General features: G+C 52.3%; 3 protein-coding genes across 3 annotated transcripts; 1 reads left to right on the plus strand and 2 right to left on the minus strand.

Annotated features, from left to right (window-relative positions):
• Positions 1-4,557: 4,557 nt before the first annotated feature.
• Positions 4,558-4,764, minus strand: J4E85_011208 (uncharacterized protein; the record flags this gene model as incomplete). Its single annotated transcript, XM_051475411.1, has 1 exon — positions 4,558-4,764. One exon carries the CDS (start codon positions 4,762-4,764, stop codon positions 4,558-4,560), a length of 207 nt encoding a protein of 68 aa, XP_051320858.1.
• A 2,521-nt stretch (positions 4,765-7,285) lies between these two features.
• J4E85_011209 (uncharacterized protein) lies at positions 7,286-8,335 on the minus strand (the record flags this gene model as incomplete). Its single annotated transcript, XM_051475412.1, has 1 exon — positions 7,286-8,335. One exon carries the CDS (start codon positions 8,333-8,335, stop codon positions 7,286-7,288), a length of 1,050 nt encoding a protein of 349 aa, XP_051320859.1.
• A 113-nt stretch (positions 8,336-8,448) lies between these two features.
• On the plus strand, positions 8,449-10,679 carry J4E85_011210 (uncharacterized protein; the record flags this gene model as incomplete). The annotated part of the gene is made up of 4 exons (XM_051475413.1): positions 8,449-8,494; positions 8,844-9,171; positions 9,235-9,771; positions 9,836-10,679. The coding sequence occupies 4 exons, from the start codon at positions 8,449-8,451 to the stop codon at positions 10,677-10,679; spliced, it is 1,755 nt and encodes a 584-aa protein (XP_051320860.1).
• Between the last annotated feature and the right edge of the window lie 901 nt (positions 10,680-11,580).

Genomic DNA, 11,580 nt, shown 5'->3' on the forward strand with positions numbered 1-11,580 from the left:
CGTCCTCGGCAAAAAGGCTCGTGTCACCCAATCCACCCCCTGCCGCAGCCTGAATCTGACAAGAGTCGATCACTTGTTGGCGCATGAGCATGCAACCGGGATTGCGTCGCCTCGGTGCAGGACCAAGCCGCTGGCATCTGCCGCCCTTCACTCGAGCCATGATTGCGTCCAACTTTTCTTGGCATGCTGCAGCCCACCGCACCCGTAGCACATCTGTCGATACCGTTTCCGTCGCTGGTGTCCACGGAGCAGCGTGACCGAGAAAAGGACATCGGGCCGCCGCTAGCAAAAGCCCCTCTCTTAGCATCTGGGCTCAAGAACCGCACCCACGTGAAACTCCAGCTTGTGGATCCAGGGCTGGCCTGCGCGCGTCATCAAAGCCGTGCCGGTAAGCGAGGCTGTTTTTAAAGGGACTGCGGTCTTACCAATGCGGAAGGTCCATCTAGCTCCCTCACCAAACAATTAACATTTCGCTGCCACTTTGAGCTACTGTCAGTTCTCGATTTTCCAAATCTTGTCTGCAGTACATTCTGTCTGACCGCGGCAGACTTGTGCGGTAACGGCGAGGCGCATGCGAAACGCACCAGCAAAACGTTCTTCGCGTCCGTGTCTGTCATGGCGAGGCTCAGATCTGCATCGTGCCCGTCCGCTCACATCGTGACCCGAGAAGCCGAGAGTTTGTCGATCTTTGATAGATACATATCTGCTCCCCGTCCTGTCATCAGCGACACGACCTTTACAGAATGCGATTGTCTTTTTGAAACATTTTGTGGGACGACGAAGGATTGAGCCTCGTCTTGGCGCTCCAGCTGGCGGCTGCGGCCCGGGGATTTTGCTTCGTTCATCATCTAACTGCCTGACGAGCGGCATCCGGTATTTGTTTCTGTCGACTCCACCCCAGTCAAGGGAAAATCGGACGCCTCCAACTGCAGCAGGAAGCAAAAGAACATTGCTTGCGCTATCAGAAAACCTGCACGCCTACATTAATGTTGGATTTATCAACCTGCGTACTTGTAGTTGTGCAAGCTCAGAAGGATCTGTTCGGTTTCGTCTTTGCCTGAGGAAACTCTATTATCCTACGTCGCTAGCCCCTGCTGAACTGCGTCGCAAGCAAACATATCCTGCCATAAGCCGCCAACACGAGGACCATGACCATCTATCAATAAACCGCCTCCCCGCATTGGCGAGCAAGGCAGGCCATGTATTTAGCCAATACACCTCGTCCATACCAGTGGTAATCCACGCCCACCCCTACCTACTACTATCGCGCATCCGAACGTTTCACGGCGCCTTGATGCTTCCACCCACCTGCATGCTGCGCGCCGTTCAGCGCTGTGACATGACTGGCAAACCGTTCCTCGCTGGAGAGTACAACATCTGGAACATGGCTCTATCCGTGAAATGCTGCGATCTTCACCTCTACACTGCTTTCCGGGTGAGCCTGCATATAGCTAATGCAGGCGATCGGCGACACAGATGAGTGGTTGGTGAGAGCCGTTAGCTGACAGGTTGTGCAACCTCGCTGTTCTGTCCGACAACACCCTTAGTCGCCTGGCTAGCGGAGGGAAGGTCAAGCATTTTCCGATACCCACTTTATCCCCCCACTTGATCCCTCGATTGTCGAAGCAACAGGAAGCTGCACGCCCAGAGAAGGGCTCAAAGAAAACGGGAAAGCGCATGATGCGTTGTGTTACCTCTGCATCCCCTCAGGCCCGCAATATTCCCCGCTCGCAGTCATGGGAGTCTCCACCACCGAAAATTGCCACGCTTTCCAACCCGTAGCTCGTCTGTTTGGTTGCGAAAAAACTTTGGTTCGTGTACGCCATGAGCTTGTCATGTTCCATGAAGATGTTCGCCTCAGGGTTGTGTGGGACCGGGCGGCCTCTCGGTGCAACCCTGAAAGGTGGGACCACATCCATTCTCCTTCCGGGATGACATTCCCGAGGTCGAAACGGGCTGCATGAGCAATCATGCGGGCTGCAGGCCGTCTTTATCAAGAAAAGCAAAAACGCACGCAAGGGTGTGGTGGCTGATGCGGCGCTGCTCGCTACGGCTATCGTCACTTTGGTGCCGAACCGATCCCGCAGGCAGAGTATAGACTGTCTGGATGCGAAGCTCCACGCCTCGCGTTACTCTCATTATGCATTCTATCTTGCTATCACATGGATATGTCGCACGATTTACCGGATGAGACTCCGAACTTCAACAGTGCATCGGCATGACTGTCCATGGTTCCGTTCGTATTCTGACGAGTCAAGCTTCATGGGTGCCTCCTTGTCGGATCAGATTTCCTTTTCCCTTTCAATCTGATAGACTCAACTCCGCACCCACTAGCCAGGAACACATATTGTCTCGCATGGTAAGTTCATGGAGATATCTCCGAGATGCTAAGCCACGTGGTAAATTGTGCGCGATCATGCTTCTGTCGCGCGTCTTCAACACGTCGCAACATCATTAAGCGTAATACGCACGAAGAGGCGCCTCTAGCTCTCTCTTTTATCCAGCAGTATCTTCTCGTTTTACAAGCCGAGTAACCGAATAGAGACGCCTTCCGTCTCTTGCCTGTATGGTTGGGCTGAAAGCCCGATATGTCACCGTAGGACAGATTACGCGTCCTGGCCTTCTTTGCACTTAACGCCATCATCACAACGAATTACTAGAACCTCGTCACTTGTAGTTTGTAGATCTTCCTTGTTCAAAAAGTCTCGCTAAAGCATATAGTATAAGTATACAATATCTCATGTGTGACTTGCTAGAATATCATGCTACATGTGTAGCAACCCAACCGAAATCATGACATTATCAGGGGTCTCATGCTTTGTCACCTCATTAAGCGTCAGAGGGGGAGGATCACTATACACGTTCAGGACCGACGATGGCTTGGGACAGAGCTATCTCTCCCGTTTCTCATCTGTTCGCGTCTTTGGTCTGCCTGGCATACATTATGCTTGTTCTGCAACCACAGCGGTCTTAGAAATGTCGACAACGTCGCTTAGTCCAGTGCCACGCGATGAGCAGGTGTTACGAGCGCCTGGGTAAAAGAAACTGGTGGTAAAGGCTACGGGATAGTCCAATCGTTACACTATGTGTTGAAGTTTCACATCTATAATGCTATAGAATGTTTTATGATCGGTTGGTCGATATCGCATTTCTGGTACGGTTCCTGAGGGACTATCTCGACAACGAGTGCGAGATCATGTGCTCGGCGGGAACGCTGCTGCCTTGGGAATGGTTGAAAGTATTAACCGTAGCGTTCGGGGATACCGACGATTCCACGCCTCCGGTTGTCTACAATGGTTTCAAGTCACTATTTTGGTATGATGCGAAGACCCCGTTATCTGGATGAACGTTACCACTTCCAACACGGACGATTCCGCTCCGAGCTATAAACGGAAGGATCCTGGGCGATCAGGAACCATATGCAATGGTATCAGACGGTAGGTAATGCGAGCGTAGGATATATGAGGCATGGCCTTCGATTCATACATGGAAGTGTAGCAACATCCCCGTTCCAAGCCCCTCGCAGCTTTGCAGCATAGACACCAGGTCGCATATCGCGGGTACCTACTATACCACAAGAAAACCGATCAGATCCCCATATCACACTGGAGAAATTGTGCCGAACCGCAAGAAGCCGCCGGTTACTTCCGCATGCTTCCCGTTGTCTGACATGACCAGCCTTAGCGAACAGCCCCGATAACACGCGGCGACTCCAACGACGCCAAAGTCAATTGGAGTAGACTCCAATTTTAGCATCAAGAACGGCCAATGCTTGAAAGGCTTTGCCTCGCTTGGCTGCCTTGGAAAGCACATGGCTATGACGGCAATAGTTGACCCGTTACCCAAGGCTAAACTGAGTAGCATGCATGGATACGTACTTCAAGCATTGATTTGCGCGTAAGGCGGATTTGGAGATGGAGACATTGAGCTCTTGCTATCGCAATGGTCTATCATATCATGGACTAGTAATACGTTACTATCGATAGTTACACCCTTCTATCCCAAACACCGACGTAAAAGACAAAAGACCTCCCGGGTATATTTGTATTCCGTCAACTCCGCAGCGCCTCAAGAACCCTCAAGCTCACCCAGCGAATCCCCCAGACAAACGGCAAATCTGACACCTTGGTCGGACCGAGACCCGGGCCGTATCGTGCATGCACCGCCAGAGCTAAGCCGCACGTGTCGCTGCTCTCTCAGCCTCGCAATGGTAGTTCCGGTTGGGAAGGTGGGCGTTCACACGCGGCCTTATTTTCGGCTTGTGCCTCTCATCACGACCGCCCACGCCGACCCGCGACACAGAACCTTGGAAAGCCAGAGTGAAGCGGTCGACGGTTGACGGTCAGTCTCCGCCTATGAAGGCTAAACGAGCAAAGAAGAGGCAGATTATCGGCCCTTCTCCACCCCGTAATCCTGTTCTTTCCTCTTTTCCTTTTCCCTTATCCCATGTCCACATTCCTGCTATTTGATTCTGCCGCGGCTCTTTCGTCTGAGAACCCCCACATATTGTCCCCGCTTTTTCTTTCCTTGACAACGTTGAGCGATCTGGAGGATGGCTTACTTGCTGACTTTCTTCCACATGCAGCCTGTACACATGCCTTGACTTCGGTTCATGACTTTGTGCTCTCGTTGTGTTTCCGGGCAGGGGTGGCCGAGGCGTAGCTTTTCGGCTTCTTCGCATATGCGTAGTATGGGGCCGTTGTTGGGTTGGGGTTGGGGTATCCAATGGTTGCACACGTGTATGGTGTAGACTATGTAGCACATGGTCGGGAGGCGTGGGATGGGGTCGTATCGAGCGTAGACGAGTCGTGGAATGGGCGTATTGGAAACCGGAACGAGACGAGTCGATGTGATATATTCGTTTCGGAGGTTGATCGCGCTAGGGCTCTAGGGTAGGTAGATGCGAAGCTCGGGATTTTATTGTGATACGCTTTGGATCTGCGATGAGCTCTTCTTGTATACTCTTCTGCTCTAATCGTGAACAATCTCGACACCACCTCTTAACAATCTTGCCGCAACATCCCAACTGACGGGGTTCAGTCGGATCCAGTATTGCCAGTTGCCTCCACCTACGGCCTTTGTAGCCTCACCAAGAGCAACTCTGAGCCTGGATAATGCTACCCGATTTCGATGATGCAATCCTCAAGGCTGAGCTAGCGTAACGGCTTCGACGAGGGCACTTGGCAAAGAAGAGGGAGAAGAAGAAAATGCGCGGATGGTAGGAGAGACGCACTCAGGGACAGGTGCGGCGACGAGAAGGGATGAGAGGAGAGAAGAAAAAGAAGAGCAGGAACAAGTGGCTAAAGCCACCCCTTGACATGAATCCGACGTGGACACCATCTTTTTGACATGCCGTTTGAATCGAGACGAGGAAAAAAGCAAAGGCGCTGGAACGCAGCTCGACGTTGCACAGGCCGCTCCCTAACCCCCATCTTGCATTTCCCACCCTTACCGCGCGGCGTTACATATCCCTTCTCTTACACAGCGGTTTTACGAGAAAGGCTTTGCTTCGATGACGGCATACGTCGAAGAAGGGAGGGCCACAGTGCATGTCCGTGCGGCTGAAGGACGCGGGCGTGACCGATGTCCCGGTGTATTGGTTCGCGCGTGTTTGTGGATGCCTAAAACTACACCAACTATGCGGTTCACTGTTGCTTTTTCCTGTTCACCATCACCGATATGCCATCTTCTGAATGCTTTGTTGCTTGCTGGACTGGTGTGCGATGGGTAATTGCGAGTGGGATGGTGCGTGGGAGATAACGAGGCGACCGACGGGCTGTCACGATGTGGTTCGCGCTAGCCGCTTGAAGCGAGGACGGCAAATCAACATAGCTGTTGGTACTACCTTCCTTCCTCTCTTTTGCCGTCCCCACGAGTCGATGCTGCTCTCTTTACGCCCACACCGCTGGATTGCGGCCCGTAACGCACTACAGTTTGGCGCCTGTTGTGATGATCCAATGTCCAAACCGTGTTGCGGATTCAAGGAGCGCCCCATCACACGGCTGAACCTAGATGGCGGGTCGCAGATGCGCCTTCGAGAAGGTGCGGCACGGAGAAGGATGGTCGAAAGTTTGATTGAGCAGATTGTATTACTCCACCTGGACGCCTCAACCTTTACAAATTCGTTGTAGAGCTATACTGATGCTACGTTATAGCTGTCGTGCACAATGTGGCTTGAGGTGAGGTGTGGTGTCAGACCTAACCACGCTCACATCCCTTGGACAATGCGCATCCTTACCGGTACTCAAACTTCCTCGGCGACCGTCCTCCGCGATTACCGCGATGGCAGTGCGGCGTAACCAATGTCACTCTGTCCACGTGTGAGGAAAAGACTTGTTGACAGCTACTCACACAAGACTGGCTCGCGCCTGAATGCCGGTGTGTCTGAAATTGACTGCATCGAACGATTCTAATCAGTGACGAGTCAGCGAATACACCGACGTTGGACCTAAACTTCGGGCGCGAGGGACTTACACGCTCGCATCCAATGCATGCCTTCCTCTTTCGCTCTCTTGTACATCTATCACACCGTTATGTGCTACCAGGTCGCCGGAAAACGAGCAATATGCTCTACCCTAAACTCTATCAGCTTTACCAAAACACGCGTCTAAATGGCCAACTCGACCAATTCGTTTCCTAAGAAAAAAAGCGATGTCTGCACCGGGAATTGCCCTCCCTCAACGGCATCTGCCACAAAACCCACAGCCCTCCATTGGCTCGCTCAAAGCCGACTGGTAGTGCATGATACGCCCAAACGCATCATCACACGTTTCTCATCGGTAAGGAGACAAAAGCACGTCGCCAATCGAGGTGACGCGCCCGATACTGTACGCATGCTATCGTGCATATGGTGGGGTTGTCCTTGAAAAGGTGGACCCGACAGTCTGGGTGCGTTGCAAGCAAGGGCTTCTCGAAAAGGGCAATGCTTCCTGCGATAGACGCATAGCTCCGGTCATCCGAGGAGAGGATAATCGAGGTCTATATGTAACGCGATGATCATGCGATGCTGCTAGTTGATCCGTTGTCTGCTAAGAGCTCACTCGCACAGCACCCATGTTTGCTTCAGGAGAGACTTCAACTGCATCGGTCTCAGATAGAGCAGAACGCAGTTAGTTCGAGAAACCGTAAGTAGTAGAGGGGTAGACGCGAGTGCTACTTGGCTCTGCTTCTCTACGTACTGCTAACAAGTATGGTATCAACACGATTACCCATGTTCTTTTCTCATACTATCGCCAGCAGTATCTTGTTAAGTTCATTACCACCTCCACAAAACCAACAACTCGACTCACAGCAGGGGCTGTTGGATGACTAGTTTTCCAAAACCTCTTCCAAATCCACCGACTTTGACAACCTGCTGCAACGCGTCTTCGGCAGTGCCTTGGAAAACTTCTACATTCGGGAGCTCGAAGCGGTCGCCGTAGTTCTCCACGGCCCATTGCAATGCTTTCCAGGCATGCCAATGGTCTTCCGGTCTCGCAGGAGTCTCGATTACATGCGGAACACCAGGTGGCTGGATGCGCCAGCTGTCTTTCGTGTACGCAACGGGCATGCGGAACCCCCCATCGAATTTGGTCACAGAAACCAAAGTCGCGGAAGGATTATTCACACTTCGTACGACCAGGTCCGCTGAAGACGAAGCACCGACCGCGTCCAGGGCATGAGAGATCGGGCCCTCACCAAGAGCCTCCACCGCAGCGGCAATGTCAGACACAACCGTCGACGAAGCGTAATCGAAAACAAGCGTTGCTCCGATCCTCTTCAGTAGCTCATGCCGGGCTGGCGAAGCAGTCACCAAGATATTCTTGCACCCACTGGAACGCAGGAACTGGACGGCGCTGAAGCCGACGCTAGAAGAAGCACCCCAAACCAGAACAGGCTGCGTATATGCCGCCGGAGCGCTGGGCAAAGGGAATCGGAAAAGATTGAATACCGCGTCTGCAGCCGTCATTGTCACCACTGTCAGCGCTGCGGCGTGGCTCTCGGGAAGATTGGACGGCACTTCGAATACCATGTCTTCTGGGCACGCGAGACGGCGTTGGTGTACGCCGTACTTCAGAGGTCGGCCAATACCCGAGGGTGTATATCCAGCCACGGTGGTTCCCTTCTTGAAGCGCGATCCGGTAGGTGTCGATACAACAGTGCCGCAGAAGTCGTAACCACTGACTGTCGAACGGATGCCAAGCTGTGAGTGTTTGGCGTCTGCCGGATTGACACCTGAGTATTTTACTTCCACCACTATCTCGTTGGCCGTAATCTCTTCGTGTTTGATATCGTTTCGAATCTGGATTTGTCCGTCTTCGTCGACGTACAGCGCCTTGCTGGATGTTGTAGTCATGGTTTGTGTTGGTGGGTTGGAGCAGCGATAGTAAGGTTGGGATTGAGATGAACGTACTAATATAGTGAAGTAAACATGGAAGTCTTCGTCTTGTACTCACGGTTTTAGTCACCATGGTCGGTACCCGCGCATGCCGTGCATTACTGCGCGCCACAGCACGTACGTATGTAATGCAGGTACTGACCCAGGAGGTTGCCGGGAGCTAGCAATTGTATCCTTCCGACCCTGTTAGTCTCGACGCGTTTAACGTCAGTTATAGTTGGAGAGTATGTGCCAAGTCTTCGGGCCGAGCATGCCCAGTGTTGTTGTACGATGATCGAACAACGGAGCCGGACGAACAGACATCCCGAAAGTATATCATCCTTCTCTAGGCCCTCCACCATCCATGTCTCTAACCACGAGCCCACCCACACCTTAACGTCAGGTGTTCGCAACGGTAGATGCGGCAATTCAAACCGGCAACGTGAAGTTGGTAAGTATACTATGACTTCATTCAAAATCGGCTCAGTCGACGTCAAATTTCGCGACGCTTTGAAGCAGAACATCCCTCCACTAAATCAAAGAACGACCGAACTCCCACCCGGTCACAGAAAGCAGCCAACATACCGTCCACTTGAAACAACAACTATCTTCGATCAAGACCAAGCCCTTACACTTAGGGATGGAACGGTGATCTATGCCGACATATTCCGTCCCAAAACCGACGAGAAGGTACCTGCAATCGTCATGTGGGGCCCATATGGCAAGACTGGAACGGGCATGCTAAACATTGGTGCCATGCCAATGCGAGCCGGTATACCAGAGACTCGACTATCAGGCTACGAAAACTTCGAAGGGTAAGCAAAGAACCAGGATAGCATGAAAGCCGAAGTTGAACCCCTCACTAACCATAACTTCAGTCTCGACCCTGCAGAATGGGTACCGCGTGGTTACGCCATAGTCAATGTAGACCCAAGAGGCGTGAACAACTCCTCGGGCAACATTCACTTCTGGGGCAGCACCGAAGGCCGCGACGGCCACGACGCCATCGAAGAGCTCGCCAAGCTCCCCTGGTGCTCTGGCAAACTGGCCCTAGCGGGTAATTCCTGGCTCGCAATATCCCAGTACTTTATCGCGGCTGAGCAGCCACCACACTTGGCGTGCATTGCGCCTTTAGAGGGCTTGTCAGATCCTCTGCGCGAGCAGACACTACGAGGAGGAATTCCGAACACGGCGTTCAATGAATGGGTCGCTACTATGTTGATGGGAAGGAATATGATAGAGGATTTTGCTGCAATGGCCAAGATGGATCCTGTGCCTAGGGAATACATCAACGATAAGCGTGTGGATATGGCAAGGATCAAGGTGCCTGTTTATATCGGGGCCAGCTATTCATCGACTCTCCATACCATTGGCGCCCTACGAGCTTTTGAGGAGATCCAGCATCCAGATAAATGGTGCGTATACCTCCATCTTGCTCTCGTCCACACGTTTTGCAGTTACTGACAACTCCGCATCTAGGCTCGTCCTCCACGCAACTCAGGAATGGTACGACCTCTACAGTCCAAGCCGCACCGCAGACCTCGCCCGATTCTTCGACTTTCACCTCAAAGACCTCCGCAACGACTGGCCACAGACCGCACCCGTCCGTATGGCCTTTTTGAACTTCACCAAACCAGCTTTGTTGGACCAAGAGTATCCAGATCTACCATGGCACCTCCCCACCGCCACAGTCCAGAAACTGCATCCCCATCCCACGGGCACCCTCACCCCAACCGCACCAATCCCAGAAACCACAATCGAGTACCAAGCCGACTCCCCCTCCGAACTAACTTTCACATACGCCTTCCCGAGCAAAACCGTACTAACCGGTCCCTCCACCCTCGTCCTATCCATCGCAGCACAGCATCACAACGACCTAGACATCCACGCCCACATCTTCAAAGCCTCTGCATCGGGTACTATCATATCTCACCTAAACATTCCCATCCCGGCCAACACACCCTCTGAAGTCGCGGAGAAAATGACGCAGAATAGGGTCTGGCGGTACCTCGGTCCCAGCGGCATGTTGCGCGCGTCTAAACGCCATGTGTCAGACGAGCTGCGGGGCAAGACGTGGGAAACGCTGTCGATGGAGCGCGAAGACAAAGTTGCGCCGGGGGAGGTGGTTAGGTTGCGTGTCCAGCTTTGGCCGACGGGTATGGTGTTTGAGGCTGGGGAGACGCTTGTGCTGAAGGTTAGTGGGGGGGAAATGGGGTTGAGGGATCTTCCTGGGGCCATGGAGATGAGGAATGGGAATATAGGGAAGCATGTGATACATATTGGTGGAGAGATGGAGGGGTATCTTGAGTTCTTCATGCTTTGATGGGAGGATGCTGTTGAATACGGAATGGAGGCCATGAAGAGGGTCGTCTATAGGGGTGACAGGCACCAGAAGAGTACACACAGTTAACAGGTATTGAAATCGAAGAAGCGTTATTGATCGTTGTTGATCGAAGAAGCACATATGACTGGCTGATGAAAGAAAGAATCAACGTGTTCGAGCGGATGGCCGATTCTTGTGGTAAGAAACTGCGTATGCTCGAGCGCCGAATTATGACATTTTGTGTCTTTGGAAGGAAGTTGCTGCCGCAGACAATTGAGGAGGCATGATTGCGCATAGAGGGAATAGAGAAGCAATGATCTTGAACGGCAGGAGTGGCATGTAAGAAGTACAGGAACAACAGTAACGTGCGCAGGCACTAGTACCTTCCTTTTACAGGTGGACTACAAGGGATCTGCTGGATCCCAAAAGATCCCTTGTAGTCCACCTGTAAAAGGGAAGTGTACCTTCCCCATGCTCTCAAAATCCGCTCGAAAGAGCCAGTTCTAGCCCATCCTTCGCAAGACCAAGTAACAAGATTCCATCGCACAGCTCCACAAGATGCTTAACCTCCGATCCAACCCAAGTCATCTCCAAAACCAAAACCTGCCAGTAGAACCCCGCCAAGTCACCGTATGATGTTTGGGATTGTACGATACTTGAAGGTAAGTATGGTCCAATCCCAAATATCATATAGTGGATCGGCCAGTCTACTTTATCCAAGCAGAACTGGAGGCTTTGTACAAGCCAAATATCGTATCCTTCGGTACATCGACATGAAAGCTTGTAGAGGAGCGCGAGACATTATGGACGTCGGGTGATGGGTTATTACGGGCGGAGGAGGACGCTATTGTCGTGTTCGATTGTGGACAGATGTTTGTGCTGACGAACATCTGTCCACAAT

This window comes from Alternaria conjuncta (genome assembly GCF_024043145.1).
Source record: "Alternaria conjuncta strain BMP 0040 chromosome Unknown scaffold_31, whole genome shotgun sequence".
Classification (NCBI taxonomy): domain Eukaryota; kingdom Fungi; phylum Ascomycota; class Dothideomycetes; order Pleosporales; family Pleosporaceae; genus Alternaria; species Alternaria conjuncta.